The sequence below is a fragment of the Nannobrachium achirus genome, assembly GCF_963921795.1.
Source record: "Nannobrachium achirus genome assembly, chromosome: 24".
Taxonomy (NCBI): Eukaryota; Metazoa; Chordata; class Actinopteri; order Myctophiformes; family Myctophidae; genus Nannobrachium; species Nannobrachium achirus.
The window spans coordinates 10,923,307-10,943,002 of record NC_137831.1 but is presented as its reverse complement, the minus strand read 5'-3'; the positions used below and the strand labels follow the sequence as shown (position 1 = coordinate 10,943,002).

The following is a 19,696-nucleotide window of genomic DNA, read 5'->3' as shown; positions in this document are numbered from 1 at the left end:
TTCTCAATCGCAAGACACACACACACACACACACACACACACACACACACACACACACACACACACACACACACACACACGCGCGCGCGCGCGCGCACAATTCGATTCAAAGGGCTTTATTGGCATGAGAAAACATACGTTTACATTGCCAGAAGTGAATACAATGCAATACAATACAATACAATCAGAAAAAAATATGTACAAGTGAAAGGAGTGTAACAGTTTTCATGCATCAAGGTTACATGCAGGCAGAGCAGAGCTACAATGGTCTTTAAGATGGTTGGGTTCCATTTGATATCCTTCTCCTATCACAGCAGCTCACGAATCTTGCTGCGGTGTTGTCACATTGTTGTACTTCCCCCAGCAGGTATGGGAGTTTTTCATCATTGGTCATGTTTCCAAACTCTCCTTGGGTGGTTATGATCTGTGGGAAGTATGTGTCTCTGATGTCTTGGTACAGTGGACAGGCGGTTAGGAAGTGTAGCTCAGTTTCCACTTCATTTTGTGTGCAGTGGGTGCAAAGTATGTTTTCTCTAGGGAGCCAGGTATGCCTATGATGCCCTTTCTCGATTGCAAGACTGTGCTCACTGAGTCTGTACCTAATCAAGATTTGTCTTTGTTCTGGGTCGGTCACCCGGCTTGCTCAGGTATTCTGCCACGGTATAGTCTCTGTTTAGGTCCAAATAGCATTCTAGTTTGCCTTGCTTTTGGGTTGCTTCTCTCCAATGTGTCAGGTAGCTTTCTTCCCGCTTTTTTATCATGTGGTTTAGTCCAGTGAATTGCCTGTCTCTCTCTCTCTCTCTCTCTCACACACACACACACACACACACACACACACACACACACACACACACACACACACACACACACACACACACACACACACACACACCTAGATAGACTTTGTGAATGTAGGTCAGTGTTTTCCAACCTGGGCCTGAGGGGGGCGCCGAAGTTCACAGGACGGCCGTGAGGCCTTTCTGTTCTGACCGTCTGACATTTTACCAACTTAAACCCTGGCTCTCAAAGTGGGGTCCAGGCCAGCGCAGGGACCCTCAGGATGCCTTGAGGAGATCAAAGGTGGGTATCCACTGTGGTCAACAGTGTGGACCGTGCACGGTCACACCGCACTTTTATTCTACGTATGAGGGAGGATTCTGCCACAATGCATTTCAGTGTGAATGGAGCGATTCACAGTTTTCTGCCATTTACAGATTTCTGTCCCCCCCAAAAAACGCTCCAGTCCCATTGAAATGCATTGTGGCAGAATCCACCCTCATAGGTAGGCTAGAACAGTGGTTCTCAACCTGTGGGTTGGGACCCCCAGGGGGGTCCACAAATTATTTTGGGGGTTCCCCAGGTGATTAGCTTAATGTGAAACATTGTTCTCTCACTCAACAGTAAGTTTAACTGTATAGAGGGTATGTGCACATTTCTAAAGTGACAATTTAAGGACTTTTTAATACCTCTAAAATGACAAATTAAAGCCAAATTGTCAAATATTAGAGGCAGAAATTGTGAACATAGCCGATCTACATGCTCACAACGCCTCGCAACACAAGGCGTTGTGAGCATGTAGATCTGCTATTATGACAATAGAACTGTGTTATACAAAATGTAATGCCTCAACTCTTGGTGCTCTCGTCAGGGTGGGGAGGGGGGTCCCCAGTTAAAATATGATTATTTTGCAGGGGGTCGCGGCCTGCAAAAGGTTGAGAACCACTTGGCTAGGGAAAAAAAGTGCAGTGTGACCTTTCCCTCACTCAGGTAAATGTTGAACTTTTACTTGTAACAGACCATTTCTACATTTCTACCCTGTGAGTAAAACATGAGAGTAATAGGCCTACTTTTTCCACCACTGCTACGTGCCAGCGTGTTTCCTAAACCCACCAGGAATGAGTTAAGGCCCGCCTCGCGGAAGCGCCCCTCTCAATGATCTTAAGTATGAAAGTGCGTATGAACGTTAGTGCTGCTCGCTTAAAGGTGATACACCATGCATTTAAAAAGTATTTATGTCATATTGTTTATGTCCCAAAAACGTTTTTCAAAAGGCTTGAGGCTAAATTACCACTCCTGAATAGAGAGCCTCTCTCATTTTTGAATGGCTCTCAGAGCATTTCAGCTGCAGTACCACCTTTGGCCTGAACTGCGCCACCCCCCCCCAAAAAAAATATTTTTTTGAAAAAAAATATTTTTTGATTTTTTTTTGGTGATGACGTCACAATCGGCAGATGACGTCACAATCGGCAGCAAATCTGAACAGCCTGTTTTGAGAACCCGTGGGATACTTTTAACCTTCGCCTTCTCAAAACCAGAGAAAGACACATCGGTCAGAAATGGGACTTTGTGAGGATAGAAGGTGCTAGTGGGACCCCAAAAAAAGGTTTTAAAATAGGAAAAGTTAAATTTCATGGTGTATCACCTTTAAGTGCAAAGCAATACTGTAACTACGCCCTACCGATCCATTACAATAATACACGCAGCATAATACGCCCAAAGATATCCAAACTATAACAATTTAACTGATAATTAGTAAGAGTTTTTATTTGGCAAATTAATAGCTTTCTCAGTATGTTTTTCTCTTTAGCAAAGTTACAAAGTTTTACCTTTTTTAAGCACAGTACAAAGTAAGTTTCAAGTATTTTTTTTTTTTTTTTTAGCACAGTTTATTTTGAGCGCTGTGGTGACAAATTAATAGCTGTGCATTGTGCAAATGCAGGCTTTTCTCAGTAGCCTACAAGTTTTATATTGTCTTCATGCCTTTACTAGGTCTGACTTTATCCACCCTCCATGTGTCCGTCAAGGATTTCAGCCACTCCTGGAAGTCTTAACTCAATCCTGGTGGGTTTAGGAAACACGCCTGCTTTACGTACGTTGGGTGACAAACTTTGCGTGAGTCAGCTTTTGACTGACAGCCAGTCACACCACAGGGTGTGAATCATAGAGGTATAACAGTGTGAATGGTCACGGGGGGAGGGGGCGTCACAAGGGGGGGGGGGGGGGGGGAAGTGGGACTGATTACTAGGGCCCAAGGTGGAGGGGCCTTAATTATTTTATACTTTAGCTATTGAAAAATAGTAGATCTACAAGCTGCCACGCTGTGAGCTTGTAGATCTGCTATTTTTGGAAAGTTGTGAGTAACTCACAAAATATTTTGAGATGGGGGTTACCGTGGCCAAATACATGTAATTTTGGGGGTCCTTCACATGAAAAAGGTTGAGCACCACTGACATAGAAACTTAGGTTTTTCAAAAAACCTTGCACAAATTTTCAAGATAAAAAAAAAACAAATAGCAGATCTTTGAGCGCGCAGCGTGGCACCTGATGCCGCTTGTATATCTGCTACTTTTCAATAGTTAAAGCACAACATAATGCAGTGAATCCTTGTACCCAGGGCGCGTGAACCGGGGTGCTGTTTTGATACACGCACCCAGGGCCCAGAATTTAGTGCGACACCCCTGGTCATGGGGGGAGACAGGCTTCTAGAAAGTGGTCTGCTGGCCGCTATGCAGGGAGGAGGCCGGGGAATGGCCTGGGGGGTTGGGGGGTGGGTCTAGTCGGCAGGGGCGGTAGGGGGGGCATGGTAGGTGACGGGCCGGGGGGGTGACACACACAGGGGTCTGCTCTAACTTTAGGTCCCTTGTCTCAGTGCCACCGACAGGGACATTGCGGACAGACCCTCCTTCTTCTTCTTTCAGCCAAAGAGTAGGCCCCTGACCGACACACGCCGGACGCAGGTAGGGACAGACGTCAGACAAGACGTTTCATTTATTGGTGTTTTTTGGCAGATTTCAGGGGATCTATATGTATGTCTCCCCTGTGTATGGTTGCCTTTTCAAGGCCCTCCGTTTGTGTGTTTTTCAGAGTGTTGCAACCGCTCATATCCCTGAGCTTGGGCAGCTGTTGCCGCGGTGGCTAAATATAGACTACTTGTATTAGCTCTCAGGCCCCCCCTTCCAACACACACACACACACACACACACACACACACACACACACACACACACACACACACACACACACACACACACACACACACACTCACTGACACTTTACAATTTACACTTTGACACAGGCAGACAACCACGCAACAGCATGCTCTGAAAAACCTTTGTTTTCTTCCACTATGCAGGTATATTCAGTGTTGTTTTGACTTCTTTCTTTCTTTCTTTCTACCTCTCCTACTTGTGTATACCTTGTTAACTTTAAGTTTTTGAATCTCTGCTGACCAACAAACTCAAGAAAACAGTGATTTACAATATGACATACTCAATTGAAACAAGCCATATATGATTTTTTGATTGTATTCTTTTAGTTGACCTTGTACCAGTGAACTGTACTGTCATGAAACTGTACCTTTCCTATTGCAAACGTCTAATACATTCTTCAATCAATCAATCAATCAAGCAATCAAGCAATCAATCAATCAAAGACTTGGAGGCCTAAACTGTACAGTATCATGTTATTTACAACCTGTAGAACACAAAAATGTAGTTAGTTTAGTTTACCTCAGAAAGTGTACAAAAGGGGACCACATTTACCCATAATGGTCCATTTGGTTCAATTTGTATGCTGACTCTCTGAGTTAAGTTTACAGTAGGCTACAGTGACTAGTCCAGTCTGAGTCTACAATAAGAGAGTTGACCCAAACTGGGTGTGATTGGCGTTGTAAAGACAGCTCATATTCATTTCATTATGACTCCAGTTCGATCTGTTCGAGTCAGGATGAAATGTATCTGATGATGCCTGTGTTGATTTTGACAGAAAATTGATTTAGTTTTAGTAATATTTTTAGTCATCTGAATATAGTTTTAGTCAACTAAATAGGCTATCATACGGTTTTAGTCGACTATATCAGTTGATTTTGTCGTCTAAAATGTATTTCGGCGGGCCTTGATGGTGTCATAATGGCTGATTTTACATCTTCTTTTTCTATTTATTTTATTCTTCTTGATTGTTTTTCCTTCTTTATGATCAATCAATCAAAACCTCCTCACATTTTGAATCTGTAATCTGTTGAATTACAGGGACCTGCAGCAGCGCTTCTTAACTGGTCTCTGCCCTGAACCATCACACACACACACACACGCACACACACACACACACACACACACACACACACACACACACACACACACACACACACACACAGACACACACTCCATGCCATGGCGTCGCCGTGCGAGCGCGTGGATGCCGGGGACCAGACGGTGCCCGGCGGAGAGGAGAGGAGAGAGGAGGACGGAGGCGGAGGAGGAGGAGGAGGAGAGGAGGGAGAGAGCTCCGATGTCAAGAACATCCAATCACATTACCTCCGCTGTCCTTCCCCCAGCAAGTAAGAGAATGAAATCATATGGCCTGCGCGCACGGTAATGTACTTAAGTACAGTTTTGAGTTACTGGAGTGTTTACAATTTTCTATGGTTTTACTGGAAACATTGAACCTGGGGGGTCATGAGTATGTCTGTACACAGCGTGGCAAAGACTCAGCCTTGTCCATGGCACATTTTAGTCTGGTTTTACACACCATATTATAATGTTCTTATTTTGATCATAAGACCCAATTTCTGAATGTCAAGTCTCCACGTTTTCTTCAGAATATGTATGACACATTAGGGGTCCAGTCCACAAGGACAACCCTATTGAAAATAGCCGAAATGTATATATGGTTTGAAGTGGTTAATGTATGTCTTCTAATAATAGTCCTAATCCAAATCTACAAAGTAACTAGTAACTAATGTTTAGAAATAATTGTAGTGGAGTAAAAGTACAATATTTGAATCCGAGATGTAGTTGAGTAGTAGTAAAAGTATTTGAAATTGGAAATAGGCTACTCAAGCAAAGTGCAAATAACAGTTACAATACTTAAAGTAAATGTACTTTCCACCACTGTTGACAATGAATATTGTTGTTGTCGGGTGAAAACCTTGTACAGTATGTCCAAAACCGTTACTACCATTTTGTATTTATCATTTTAAAAATGATCTAAACTAGTGAAAATAGCCGATCTACGAGGCATTGTGTGCTTGTAGATCGGCTATTTTCACTAGTATTGTGCGACAGTCTTCTATGGTGAAGCAGGACTTTACTTTACGAAATAAATTACACATTTTAAACTTGGAGATACGAGGTTTCTGCCCGACAGTGACTATATATTGTATATTCAAATTGGCTAATTTCTCTCTCTCTCGCTCTCTCTCTCTCTCTCTCTCTCTCTCTCTCTCTCTCTCTCTCTCTCTCTCTCTCTAGTTTCTCCATGTTATCAGAGTCCAGGTTCTCCATGATCTCGGGGTCTGATGCAGACAGCATCTACATGGAACCCATCCACCTGTCATCGGCCATCGCCGCCAAGCAGATCATCAACGAGGGTGAGAAGAGCCAACACATTGAAGGAACGAATGAAATAATATGCGAGTAAACACGATCACTAAAGGACACACACAAGTATTCCAATTACCGTTAAGTCTGTTAAGTCCTTTCCTCATATCCTTACAGCTCAGGCTCATCCGCACTGCCAAAGAGCAAGGGTTCCGACGACGATGTCTCACGAAAAACTGTCCTCATATGGAGCGTCGGCCATTGCGTTGCGACGTAGCCTGAACCAATCAAATAAATAAATCAAAAAAAGTGTTTGGGGGCGAAACCTCGCTCAAATAGAGACTGCGAGCGAAAATAGGAGGGGTGGACGATGTCGCGGCACGGCGCGTTGTCGCTTGTGGTAAATCAGGACGTCTCATTGAAACAAATGTATTTTAATGAGATTTCATCGCTCTGGTTGCGTTGCGTCGCTGGCAGTGCGGATGAGCTGTTAGTACTGCAACAGTGCCAAGAATTCTGGGCCCCATTGAAATGCATGATACAGAGTGCCGTAAAATATCTATTCATTATTAGTGGGGCCCCATGCGACCCCAAGCCCCATGAGTCATTAAGACTCATTGCTTTATTGCAGGCCTGGCCCGTACATGCCTCTGCATTTATAATAATAATGACTGCCGTGTCCCCGTTCCTAGAATAATCCTAATGTGTTTGAACGCAGTCCGTGATTGCCGTGCGTTAAAATGTCATCATGGCGCGCTGGGGAGCTTTTAATATTCCCACAGATGTCCTGGAGCCGCGATGATTGATGAATATGATTTCTGAGGTGCAGATTATTATGATTATATTATTGTTCCCACCATTGGTCATATTATAGTATATTGGAAATACTCAAGAAAAAGTAAAAAAAAAATCTACTATGTTACTTTCCGCCACCGGTCATGACGTTGGTTAGACCTCCCTTTGGTTAGACCTACTGTAAACCTAACCTTAACCCTAACCTCAGTCAAACTAACGCTGGTGAATGCTAACTTGGTGAGTAGCTAACCTGCCGACGCTGGTGAATGCTAACCTGGTGAATGTTAACCTGCTCTAACCAATGGGAAGTCTAACCAATGCTCCGTTCGCCCCTCCACAGAGCTGCCTCCTCGCGGTGTGCGCGAGCAGTCCATCCCGGAGTCCATGCTGGAGACGGCGGAGCAGCTGATGGTGGAGGACCTGTACAACCGCGTCAAGGACCTGATGGACGAGCGCAGCCCCTACAACACGCCCTGCGTGCTGGACATCCAGAGGGCCATGGTCCAGGACCGCCTGGAGAGCCCCGTCAACGCCGTGGACGAGGTCTGGCCCAACATCTTCATATGCGACAAGTGAGTCAATCAGGGGTGTCGCACCAAATTCTGGGCCCTGGGTACAAGGATTCACTACGGGCCCCCCCATGAATGTTCTTCATAGGGGGAGGGGGTTTAACCCATTTAGACTGGGAACGCATTATTACACGTTATTTTGTGCTTTAACTATTAGAAAATATTAGATCTACAAGCTTGTAGATCTGCTATTTCTTTTAAATCGTTCCAGGGACCCCCCAGAAGCAAAATTTGAGTTACAAATGTTCACTTAAAAAATACATACTGTATATTCAAAGATTTGCACACTTTTCACGACTTTTAAAAATAGCAGATATACAAGCTCGCAAAGTGGCACTCGGTGCCGCACTGTGAGCTTGTATATCTTCTATTTTTACAATAGCTAAAGTATAAAATAATTAAGGCCCCTCCACCTTGGGCCCTGGTAACTCAGTCCCACTTTCCCCCCCACGTGACGCCCCTGTGTATACCACAGGAAGATAGAGCTGACAAACTATAATCAAGGAGGACAGTAGAGAGGTAGAGTTGCATACTTTGTACAGCAGCTCCAGTCATTTGACAGTGGCTCCGTCTCATTTCAGCTCGGTGCCGGTCAACAAAGCTCGCCTGAAGCGGATGGGCATCACGCACATCATAAACGCGGCGCACGGCGCAGGGGTGTACACAGGACCAACCTTCTACACAGGCATGAACATCCAATACTTGGGCATCGAGGTGGACGACTTCAAAGACTCCGACATCTCCCCGCACTTTAGGACCACTGCCGAGTTCCTGGACGAGGCCCTGCTTACACATAAAGGTGAGAGACCTTTCTGTGGACTGACTGGATGTACTGGATGTGTACACACTGCAGGGCAGATTTGATTAATGGCTGGCTGAACCAGCCATTACGACATCATCCCGCCAAAATACATTCCAGTCGTCAAAATCAACTGTAGATTTAGTCTGCTAAAATCTTATGATGTTTAGTCGACTAAAACTATACTAAAACTCAAAATGCTGTCAAAATCAACACTGACACAGGGTGCTCTGGTTCTGCAGGCAGGCTCACTAACCACTCAGCTATGGCTGCCCTGACATCCCATGTGTTAATCGACAACATAATAATTCATATATATACAGTATATATGTCACAGTTTTTTTGAGTTTCAGTGAAATTGAGAACAAGAGCGCTCGCCGTGCGGCGCGGGGCGGAACAAGCGATCGCTTTGATCCACAACAACGACAACGTAGCATCGGCAGGAATGATAGCGCCTCACCCCACGGAGGTTAGGGTTAGGGTTAGGCATTGTTTTACTGAGGTTAAGGTTAGGGTTAGGGTTAGAGTTAGGCATAGTAAGCTAATGGCTAAACAAAGCTGAGCTAGACTAGTAGATAAACAAAGAAAGAGTGGTCGCAAACGAGTGATGTCAGCGACTACACAAGTGAATGGCTGTTGTTGCCATCTCATGGTGAATACGCAGAATTACACAGGTGCACTGATAAGAGACTATCAAAGTGAATTGATCCAGGTGGTGTTAGGGGTGTGTGGTGAACTACAAAACGAGTGCTCTTACCCCAATCTCACTGAGTTACCCAAACTATGAAATGAACTGCTCAAATGCACCGCTCACTTCAAACAGGGTTTGAATTTTGTGTTACTCTCAGGCAAGTTGCTGGTGGATTCCATGATTCCATGGTTTTATATTAACCACTTGAACTCTAGTGTTCTTATTCTGAGAACTTTAGCCAAAAATAGCAGATATACAAGCTCACAATGCCTCGCGCTGCGAGGCGTTGTAAGCGTGTAGAACGGCTAAGAGGTTTGGTGTAGAGGGGAAAAAAGAGCAGACTAAGTAAAGGTCAACTTTAGTTCAAGTGGGTAAATATCTGAAAACACACATTGACATGAATCCAAAATACACTGACGATTGTGCTGTCAAACAATGAAACTATATTGAATCTATGAAAAGGTTGTGGGGGTCCCTGCTTCATCTCTCTCTCAACTAAGGGGTCCTTGGCCTGAAAATGTTGAAGACCCCTGGCTTAATGAAATGAAATGATCAAATGCACCGCTCACTTCAAACGGGGGTTTGTATCTTGTGTTACTCTCAGGCAAGGTGCTGGTGGACTCAATGATGGGCGTCAGCCGCTCGGCCGTCCTGGTGGCCGCCTACCTGATGATCTTCCACAGCATGAGCATCATGGAGGCTCTGACCACCCTGAGGAAGAAGCGCGCCATCTGCCCCAACGAGGCCTTCCTCAAGCAGCTGCGCGAGCTCAACGAGACGCTGATGGAGGAGCGGGACGACGACGACGACACCCTCAGCCAGTGCTCCGTCATCGACGCCAGCGCCCGCGCACGCATCTTCGGCGACGCCATCGGGGACGAGGAGGAGGAGGAGGACACGGACGAGGTAGGGGTGTTAACAATGAATCTAAAAACTATGAATTGCCGTAAAGAAATTATTATAATTATTAACGATTATAATTAACCGCTTGTTAATGCTATATCGTCACTGTCGTGCAGAAACCTTGTATCTCCAAGTTTCTCATTTGTAATTTATTTAGTAAAGTAGAGCCCTGCTTCATCATAGAAGACTGTCGCACAAAACAGTCGAAAATAGCAGATCTACAAGCACACAACGCTGTTGTGATGATAAATAAAATGAATGGTTTTGGACATACAAGGTTTTCACCCGACAACGACAATCAAGGCAATTATGTTTCTGCACTCATTTTTGATTTTGGACAAGAATTTTCCTTATGGTCCTAAAAAAAAGGCTGCTTATATCAACTAATCGACCGATGAGGTTATCAACTTTCAATGAATGGATCATTTGCCTCCACAGGACGAGGAGCAGAGCATGGTGGGGGTGAAGGCCCACTCCATCATGATGGAGGAGGAGGGCGACGCGGCCAGCGTCATGAGCAGCGTGGCGTCCTCAGCCGCCGCCGAAGCACTCCGGAGCGGGACGGTCGCGGCCCGGGCCGCCCGGCCCGAAAACCAGGGCGGAGCGGGACCGCCGGGGCTCGGCGAGGAACACGCCCTGCCCGGGAAGGAGGGCGGCGAGGCAGACTGCGAGGGAGACGACGAGGTGAGTCTCCACCGTAGCCCGTATCACTTACCGTAGCACTTGCCCACCCTTGATGACCATAATTAATTTAGATAGCATTGTTATATAGAACGATGTCAGGTCATTTATATCAGTGGTTCTCAACCTTTTCAGGCCGCGACCCTCAAAAGAATCATATTTGAACTGGCGAGCACTAAGAGTTGAGGCATTACCTTTTGTATAACACGGTTCTGTTGCGAAAATAGCAGATCTACGTGCTCACAACGCGAGGCATTGTGAGCATGTGGATCGGCTATTTTCACAATTTCCGCCTCTAATATTTGACAATATGGCCAATGTTTACCGTAATTTTGTATTTTACAGGCATTAAAATGGTCTTAAAAATCCTTAAATTGTCACTTTAGAAATGTGCAGATACCCTCTATACACTTATACTGTGTGTTGGTTTGTTTACTGTTGATTGAGGAAAACAATGTTTCACATTAGGCCAATCATCTGGGGACCCCCCCAAAATAATTTGGGGACCCCCCTGGGGTCCCAACCCACAGGTTGAGAACCGCTGATTTATATAGACTGATGTCAGCCTGAAAAGGTTGTGTGCTAAATGTAGTGCTAAATGCCTAAATTGTAAATTGTAAATTGTATAGGACGGCGTGGGCAGCATGATCCGCGAGTGGCAGCGGAGGAACGAGATGTACCAGAGCGAGGAGTGGTGGGAGGCGCAGCTCAACAGCGACGGCGAGCAGGACGACCTGGACTCGCTCCTGGGGGGGCAGGCCGCCGACCTGGAGAGCGTCACCAGCGAGGACGTCCGGTCCGTGGCGGAGCGGGTGAAGCGCCGCAACCGCCGCCGCCCCCCCTCGGACACCGCCTCCACCTCCAGCTGCACCAGCTACGCCGACCTGTGGAAGCAGCGCCTGAGGGAGATCGAGGTACCGTTGCTGCCTGTTGAGATTGGCACATTTTCTGGGGGCAACCTGCCAAGATCACACATGTCTTCTTATTTTTTAATTCTCAAAAAAGCGCCTGCAATGTAGTGCATTTGAAACGACATTGCAGTGCACATCATGGGATGATCACTGCTTGCCTCCTGTGAATTGTTTTATTTTTATTTTCTGTTTATTATTTCGTTGCTGAGTGAGGTCAGCAGACAAAGTAGGCACTAACAGTAAACACAGACTGTCTCTGCAACAGTGGTTCTCAAACCTCTTTTTCATGTCAAGGAAACCCCCAAATTAACACTTGTTTGCCCTGCGGACCCCCATTTGAAAAGATATGCCAGGGACAAAGAGACAATTTCTATCTCTGAGACCCCAATTCATAATGTAAAATCAATAACTCAGAGTTACATACCCACCAGAGTCCACCTGATTCCTTACTATCATTTAGCTGGGGATCCCCTGGAACTCCCTCAAGGACCCCTGGGGGTCCCCAGACCCCACTTTGTTGTTGAACAAAACACATTTCCTTTGGGATTAATGAAGTATCTACTGTATCTGTCTGTCTGTCTGTCTATCTAGGAGCAAGCTGCTGCGCGCTACCGCAAGAAAGATGAGGAGACGGAGAGTGAGAGCGACGCAGGAGGGCCGCCCGGGGCGGCGACGGCGGCGCACAAGAAGATGGACGACGAGGTGGCCAGCATCATGTCCGACTCCTCCTCCATGTACAACTTCTGCCAGAAGAACAAGGAGAAGCTGACGCCGCTGGAGCGCTGGCGCGTCAAGAGGATCCAGTTCGGCTGGAACAAGAAGGACGGAGGCGGGGAGGACGGAGACAGGAGCAGCGTGTCGGGGCTCAGCGCGGACGGCGAGGCCGAGGCGCGGCCCCAGCCGTCGCTGGAAGACGTCAACCTGACGGCCTACCAGACCTGGAAGATGAAGCAGCAGAAGCGCCTGGGCGAGGAGGGCAACAACGACGACATCCTGGAGATGAGCCGCGTGGAGGACTCGGGCAAGGCCCGGCGGCGGCAGCGCCGCGAGGAGATCATGGAGCGCTCGCGGAAGAACCTGGAAGAGAGCCAGTCCATGTGCGGCTGGGAGGCGGAGAGCTGCGTCAGCGCCAGCACCATCCCGCTCTCTGCCTTCTGGGCCGGCGCCGGCATCGCCGGCCCACCGAGCGCCGCCAATGACGACAACATGTCCATGCTGAGCGGCAGGTCCTCGAACATATCCTCGGTGTCGCAGCCCCGCGGCGGCAGGTCGGCACATTCTGTGCTGGGCGCGGCCCAGCCCACCCCCCCTATCTGCCCCATGCTGCCGGTGCCCACTGTTCAGGGACCCGGCGGAGAGCCCATGGTCAACCTGGCCAGTATCCAGAACTGGATCGCCAGTGTCGTCTCGGAAACGCTCGTGCAGAAGCAAAACGAGCTGGAGATGATGAGCCTTCCTCCCCCATCGCGCGCCGGATCAGTGCTCAGCTACGGATCCGGCGCACCGAGTGTGGTTTCGGGTCGCGGCGCCGCAGCCGACGACAAGCGCTCCGTGCTCAGCGGGGCGTCCTACTCCAGCGACCTGTCCCGCGCTCGCGCAGGTGGCAGGGCCGAGTCGGTTCTCTCTGGCAGCAGATTGTCCAGTGCTTCTGGCGCGAGATCCACACTGGACTCGGTGTACACCTCAGCGTCCAAGAAGAAGCAGATCACCACCACCAGCGTGCCCCTCTTCAGCCTCTTCCAGGACCAGGTGGACCTGAAAAAGCTCGACTCCATGGAGAAGGAGATCAGGTCCGAGTTCAGGGACAAGATGGCGACCTACGAGAAGAAGAAGATCCTGGAGGACAACAAGCACAGCACGCTCTACAAGAAGAAGAAGCCAAGGGAGGACGAGGACGAGGAGGAGGAAGACGAGAGGAAGAAGCGAGAGGAGGAATTCCTCGAAGAGGCAAAGAAGAAAGCGAAGCCAAAGCGGAACTACGGCATGTCTGGGTGCCTGAATCTCAGCTCAGCCATGGAGAAAGGCAAGGACACCAACATCGACGACTGGCTGAGGAGTGTCCGGCCTCCCCCGAAGAAACCTGCAGACAGATCAGAGGCCGACCCGCCAGAGGACCCTTACGACGACCTTGATGGCTCCGCCTCCGAATTCGACTTCCCGGGGCGGAGGGCCTCGTACGCCATCGCCGAAGAGGAGGAAGAGGGATACGACGGCGGCAGGTCCAGATACAGGTCGAGCCCCGAGCCACTTTACCGGAGGGCGCCGCTGGACGCAGAGACCCCCTCAAACGGGTTCTCTCACGGCTACGGGCGGGCGGGCAGGTCCTACGGGGCTCGCGACGAGAGCAACGAAGGAACGGACGGCTACAGTGACTTGTCCACAAAGAGAAAGTATGGCCACCTCTCAGAGACGGAGGCGAGACCAAACAGGAGAGTGGAAGCCGAAGACGGGGGGGATGACGAAGACGTGGAGGCCTTCATAGCGCAGACCAGGCAGAGAATCAGAGCTCGGGCCCTGGCGGAGGCTGAAGACGACGAGGTGCTCTCCGCGTGGAGGGTGCAGCAGGAGACAAAGTCACGAAGTAGGACTGAAGAATCTTAAAGCACAATAGGAATGATACAGAAAAGGTGAATGGAAGCTACCTACCAGTAACGTAATATCCAGAAAATAGGCCAAGACTAGTGCTTAATCCTGAAGTGTGCCGCTGCTAATTCACAGACATTTATAATTCTTCTGTTAGCACTGTGTAGCCACTATGAAAAAAAGACACATCATTTCCCAAAGATGTTCATCCCTAAATGTCTTTTGAATGGAGGACGTTAAGATACAAGTAAGGATTTACTTTATTACAGGACACACACAGTATCACATATGTTTAATACTGTGATACTTTTGGCCCTACTCTTATCTCCGCCACCGTTGCCCCTATCCATGCCAAACTTTGCACACACACTCCTTGGCTGGTAAACCACATCCTCCGCACCTGATTTCTGACATGCCCTTCTTCTAGCGCCACCATGAGGTTGCTTTTTGCAGACAACATTACCGTGTATACAATGCGACCTGACAGTCGCTTATCTCCCGATTAGGGAGTCTTACTGGTATCATTACTGTCGAATTTTATTACGGTAAATGTGATGCCATGACAATGATAAATAATTATCAAAATCCCACTGCACACTTCTCAACAAAGACACTGCACAATGTATTAATTAATATTATTTTGAAGCCCATTTGTGTTGTTTTGGTATTTTATTATTTGAAATAAATGTTCAGACTATGTACCAGACTGATCTTTTGGTCTTTAATACTGTAACTGAGTGAATTTAGAGCTAGATGTTATTGTAGAAACAACAGCACTAAGCTGTTCATTCCGTTGACTATAAATGTACATTTCGTCGACTACCTTTTGTCACTGACGAAAACAAAATGAAACAAAGCTATGATGACTAAAAATGAGACAAAATATAGTGTCAATTTTGTCAACAAACAACAGGCTTTCAACAACAGTGACTGGTTAAACAGTCAATGTAATAACAGTGAAGGGAGTCTCAGATCAGCATCTCATGGGTTGTAGTGCCATCTGGTGCATGAAACGTGAAAGAGTTTTCCCAAGATGGATAATGACTAACTGTTGCCACTGTTGTAGCTTTGGAACTAGTTAGTTCACTTGTAGGTTAGGTGATAAATTGTAGTTCAGATATTGAAGACACACATTCAAATGTGTTATAGGCATACAAACAGTGGAAACAAGAGGGAGGTTTTACAATACAATTCTTTTTACAATGGTTAACAGTGTATGCTATGTGAGACAGATGTAGTGTAGGATAACGCTTACAATTATTGCTACCGCATAATAGGCACATACCGTAACGAAAACACATTGCATGGATGCACCTGGGACGTATCCTCAGTGATGTAGCCCAAGCTCATCGGGGTTTCGGGTCTTGCAACATCATATCACTTGGGTGACCCAGCCGGGGTTGATCAAGTCCCAACTTACGTCCCAGTAGCTACCCACGATCAGTCCCATTAGGGAAAGACAGGACCATTCACACACTGCTCCGGAAATACTCTGCCGAGACGGGGAGAGGAAATCTGGCGCATGGAAGGACTAGGCTCTGTGGATTGACTCCTGTCCAGGCCCCTCCTATGTCTCACCAGGTCCACTCCTCACTCCTGCTCTCACCAGGTCCAGGACCTGTGCGTTGCACCAAACTCCAGGCCCAGACATTTCAGGAGTGGTGGATTCTTGAGCCGCAATGGTACTGCAGGCTCCACCTAGGCAACGGTGGTGCTGCAGGCTCCACCTAGGCAACAGTGGTGCTGCAGGCTCCGCTTGGCAGCTTGAATGGCCCTTCTAAAGGCCCAACCGTGGGTTTATTGGGCTTCTTCCTCATGGAAGACACAGGCTGGGGCGCTAACCCAACCTGCTCTCGGGTGCCGTCTACATTCCGGCTGTCACTCGTCTCTCCGGTGGTAGCTGTAGCTATAGTAGTACACAGGTCTGGAACTTTGTCATTTTAGGGGCAAGGCCTGGTGGTCTTGTCCATTTTTTGAGGGCACAAAGGCTAATGCCAGGTCAGGAAGGCCATCAAATAAAAAAATATATATATTTCATTGAAATAATTAATGAATTTCATCTTTCCCAAATTCAAGCTATCTATTAGCGTTTCTTCACCACTTCTGTTCAACTCTACAGCCTGTTGTCAGGGTTATGGTCCGTTCCTCCAGGCCATGGGATCTGTAGCCCCACACACACACCCCTCTCTCTCACAGTTAGGAATGTGCATGGTCTCTCTCTCTCTGAGTTTGATGTGTGTCTCATCTTCACTCCTCCATGGGCTGCTCCTTACATTATGATGCCCCCACATATTCTCACGCACGCACCAGTTACAGTAACTTTCCCCACAACCCACACTCTGCACATATTTTGGAGCACATATCTTTGAACGGGTAAGGTCTAGTGACAATAAAGAGACACTGGTGTATATTGACAAGAAGGAGACACTTGTGTGGTGTCTGCAGTACATGACAAGAAAGAGACACTGGTGTCTACATATTGACAAGAAAGAGACTGGGGGAGAATGGGGCATTAAGGCCACTGTTGCCTCAGGGCATGGCCATTTATTTTGAGGGGCACAAGGCCAAACTGAGGGGCAAAGACGGCATGGTCTTCATGGCCTCCCTGAAATGTCTGCCCTTTTAGTTCATATAGCTACTACTTTACGCACACGTTTGCAGTTAAAGGGCAGACAAGGGCAGACAAAAACCCGCTTTTTTTTTCTTCTGTGGAATTTTAACATGTACTTTTATATTTGATCAGAAGACCCCCCACCCCTTATAATACTGTAAGCTCAATCATTCAACTTAAAACTCTTAATACTTTAATTAAAAAAAGGAAATGAAGATTGAAGGCCCCTTAAAGGAGTAGTTCACCCCCAAAATGATTTTTTTTGTATTGATTACTCATGCCATGGAGACTTGAGTTCAATAATATTTTTTACTTTTAGTCGAATTCCTAAGACAAAAATGTATCACAATAAGACAATAAATGTACCCCCATTGATTCCGAATGGGGACCCAAATGCATTTGGGTCCCCATCCGGAATTGAAATTTTTGTCTTAGGAATGCGAAAAATACAAACAAATATTATTGAACTCAAGTCTCCATGACGTGAGTAATCAAAAAAAAAAAAGTCATTTTGGGGGTGAAATACTCCTTTAATGCATGATTAGAAGAACCAGAGAAGTGTAATAAAGTGAAATAACCTGTTAACATAAAATCTATGTGATGTGATGTCATATCTATCTCTACACTTATTGTGCAGTTATGACATAATGGAAACGCCAGTGGGTCTCAGACACATACAGCAGCAGCTTATTGTGAAGCTTTAGATTGCAAAGAGGGATAAACAATTAGTGGAGAATGTTAAGCTACAATGTTGCGTAAATTGGGTACAAGCCCTGACTCTGTGATTGAAATCATTTTTACAGAGATCTTGTTTCATTCTGATATTTATGTGTGTATGGTGATCAATACAAGTTTAGTTTTTAGTTGTCTTCCAGGATATTTTGTTGATTGCATTTTCAATTACAGACAGGTGTATGTGCGCATGCACGCACACACGCACATACGCACACACACCCACACCACTTAGAGGTCTCCAGTAATGGCAAGAGATTACACCTGACAGATTAGACAACGTATTATTAACACAAGTTTGAAAGCCAAACATAAAGCCCCATACACGCACGCATGCACACACACGCGCGCGCACACACACACACACACACACAGACACCCGTGCACTGGGCATGCATGAGGCTGAAAACGTGGCCTATAGTACAGTCACCAGACCATGGATTGCAACATGACATGCACATACAGACAGTACCACATGCTGCCATACCCACCAAAACAACGTCTAGTCCAGTGAACCATAACGAGGCTGCATTTCACCTCACTGACCAGTGCTTTCAACCAGGCCAGGACTGAGCAGCAGTTGTGTTGCATCAGCCCTATATAGTATACATTTTGGCCATTTGAAAATAGACAATCTTTTTTTACATTTGAAAACTTGTGTAGTAGGACAGTCTGCATACTAAGTACTTTCTACTTTTGGTACTTTAAGTACATTTTGATGCCAATACCTTTGTACTTTTATTAAAGTACATTTTGAGTTCCGGACAGAGTGCATCTATATTGCAGTATTGATACTTTTTTTTTTTATCTTAATTTTTATCCCAAGATTTTGCAACCCATTTTCACCCAGTGCCAATTGCCTATGTAATCCTGGGCTCTGCTCTCCCTCTGCTGCGCCTGGGGGGACTGACATCATGCTTCCTTCAATATTGTATTGATACTTTCACTGAAGTAAAACATTTGAGCAGTTTTCCCACCACTCGGGCTGAGGTCATGTGCAGTTCAAACACCTCCCATTTTGCAAGGAGATTCTGGTGAACAAGGATCAGCTCAACACTCAACTCCTTGCAGCTGCACGGACGGAGGAGGTCTTATACCGTTATCCCATACTGTGCCCTGGGGGAGAACCATGTCCTCGTGGTGGAGCACCAGAGGCGTGTTGGACGGCCTGGACCTGGAGGAGAACTCCATTGTGGCGCGAGTGATCCAAGCGGTCGGCCTCTTCGGAGACATCCTGGATGGAGGCTCATACAGTTCCTCCGGTGACGAAGAGGTCTCCGCGACTGAGTCCATGCCTGACCGTGACCCAGACCCTGTGCCAGGCCGCGAGCCGGATTCCGAGAAGGTGGCGGCAACGGGTGGTCCGGTGGCACAGGAGAGCGGAGAGGACAAGGAAACCGGCACATTGGTGTCAGAGAAAGAGAACATGGGTGATGCTCCAAAGGACCGAGAGCCAAAGAATCCAGGGGTGACGACAGAGGGGGAGCAACATGGTCACGTGTACAAAGTGGATGACAAAGAGGTACGGATGGAGGAAGTGGAAGGGCAGATCAAAAACACAGCCGGACAGAGGACAGAGGAAGAGAGGAGGGCATATGTGGTGAAAGGTGGAGATGAGAAGGCACATGGAGGCCAAATGGCAAGAGCAGAGGAAGCGGTGGAACGAGCAGAGAATGGAGGACAGGAGGAGATATCAAAAGAGGAGGTAGAAGAGGAAGGAGAGAAGGGAGAAGAGAGTGTGTGTCCGGGAGTGAGTGACAGTTGGAATGAGGAACCGGAGAGGGGGACAGAGACGGAGAGAAACTCTCCAGAGCAGGTAGTGGCGCAAGAGGGCCGAGAAGGAGAGATGGTGAATGGGAGCAAGTCAGAGGAAGGGAGAACACAAGAAGATCAAGCTGAGCATGAAGAAGATGTAGAAGAAGGTAGAGGACGAGGGAATGGAAGAGAGAAAGAGATACAGATGGAGATAGAGGAAGAAGGAGAGGAATGGGGAGCCAGGAAGGAGACTGAATTGGGAAGAGGAGACGAGGTGAGGAGAGAGGAAGGAGGGGTAGAGGAGGAGGAAGAACACGTTCAAGTGACAGAAGAAAGAGGGTCTGAGGAG

At 47.1% G+C, this 19,696-nt stretch overlaps 1 protein-coding gene across 1 annotated transcript; it reads left to right on the top strand.

Moving 5' to 3' along the window:
- Positions 1–5,168: 5,168 nt before the first annotated feature.
- dusp27 (dual specificity phosphatase 27) lies at positions 5,169–14,267 on the top strand (the record flags this gene model as incomplete). Its single annotated transcript, XM_080720344.1, has 8 exons — positions 5,169–5,335; positions 6,249–6,367; positions 7,453–7,684; positions 8,263–8,480; positions 9,776–10,077; positions 10,525–10,758; positions 11,385–11,669; positions 12,258–14,267. 8 exons carry the CDS (start codon positions 5,169–5,171, stop codon positions 14,265–14,267), a joined length of 3,567 nt encoding a protein of 1,188 aa, XP_080576470.1.
- Positions 14,268–19,696: the final 5,429 nt, after the last annotated feature.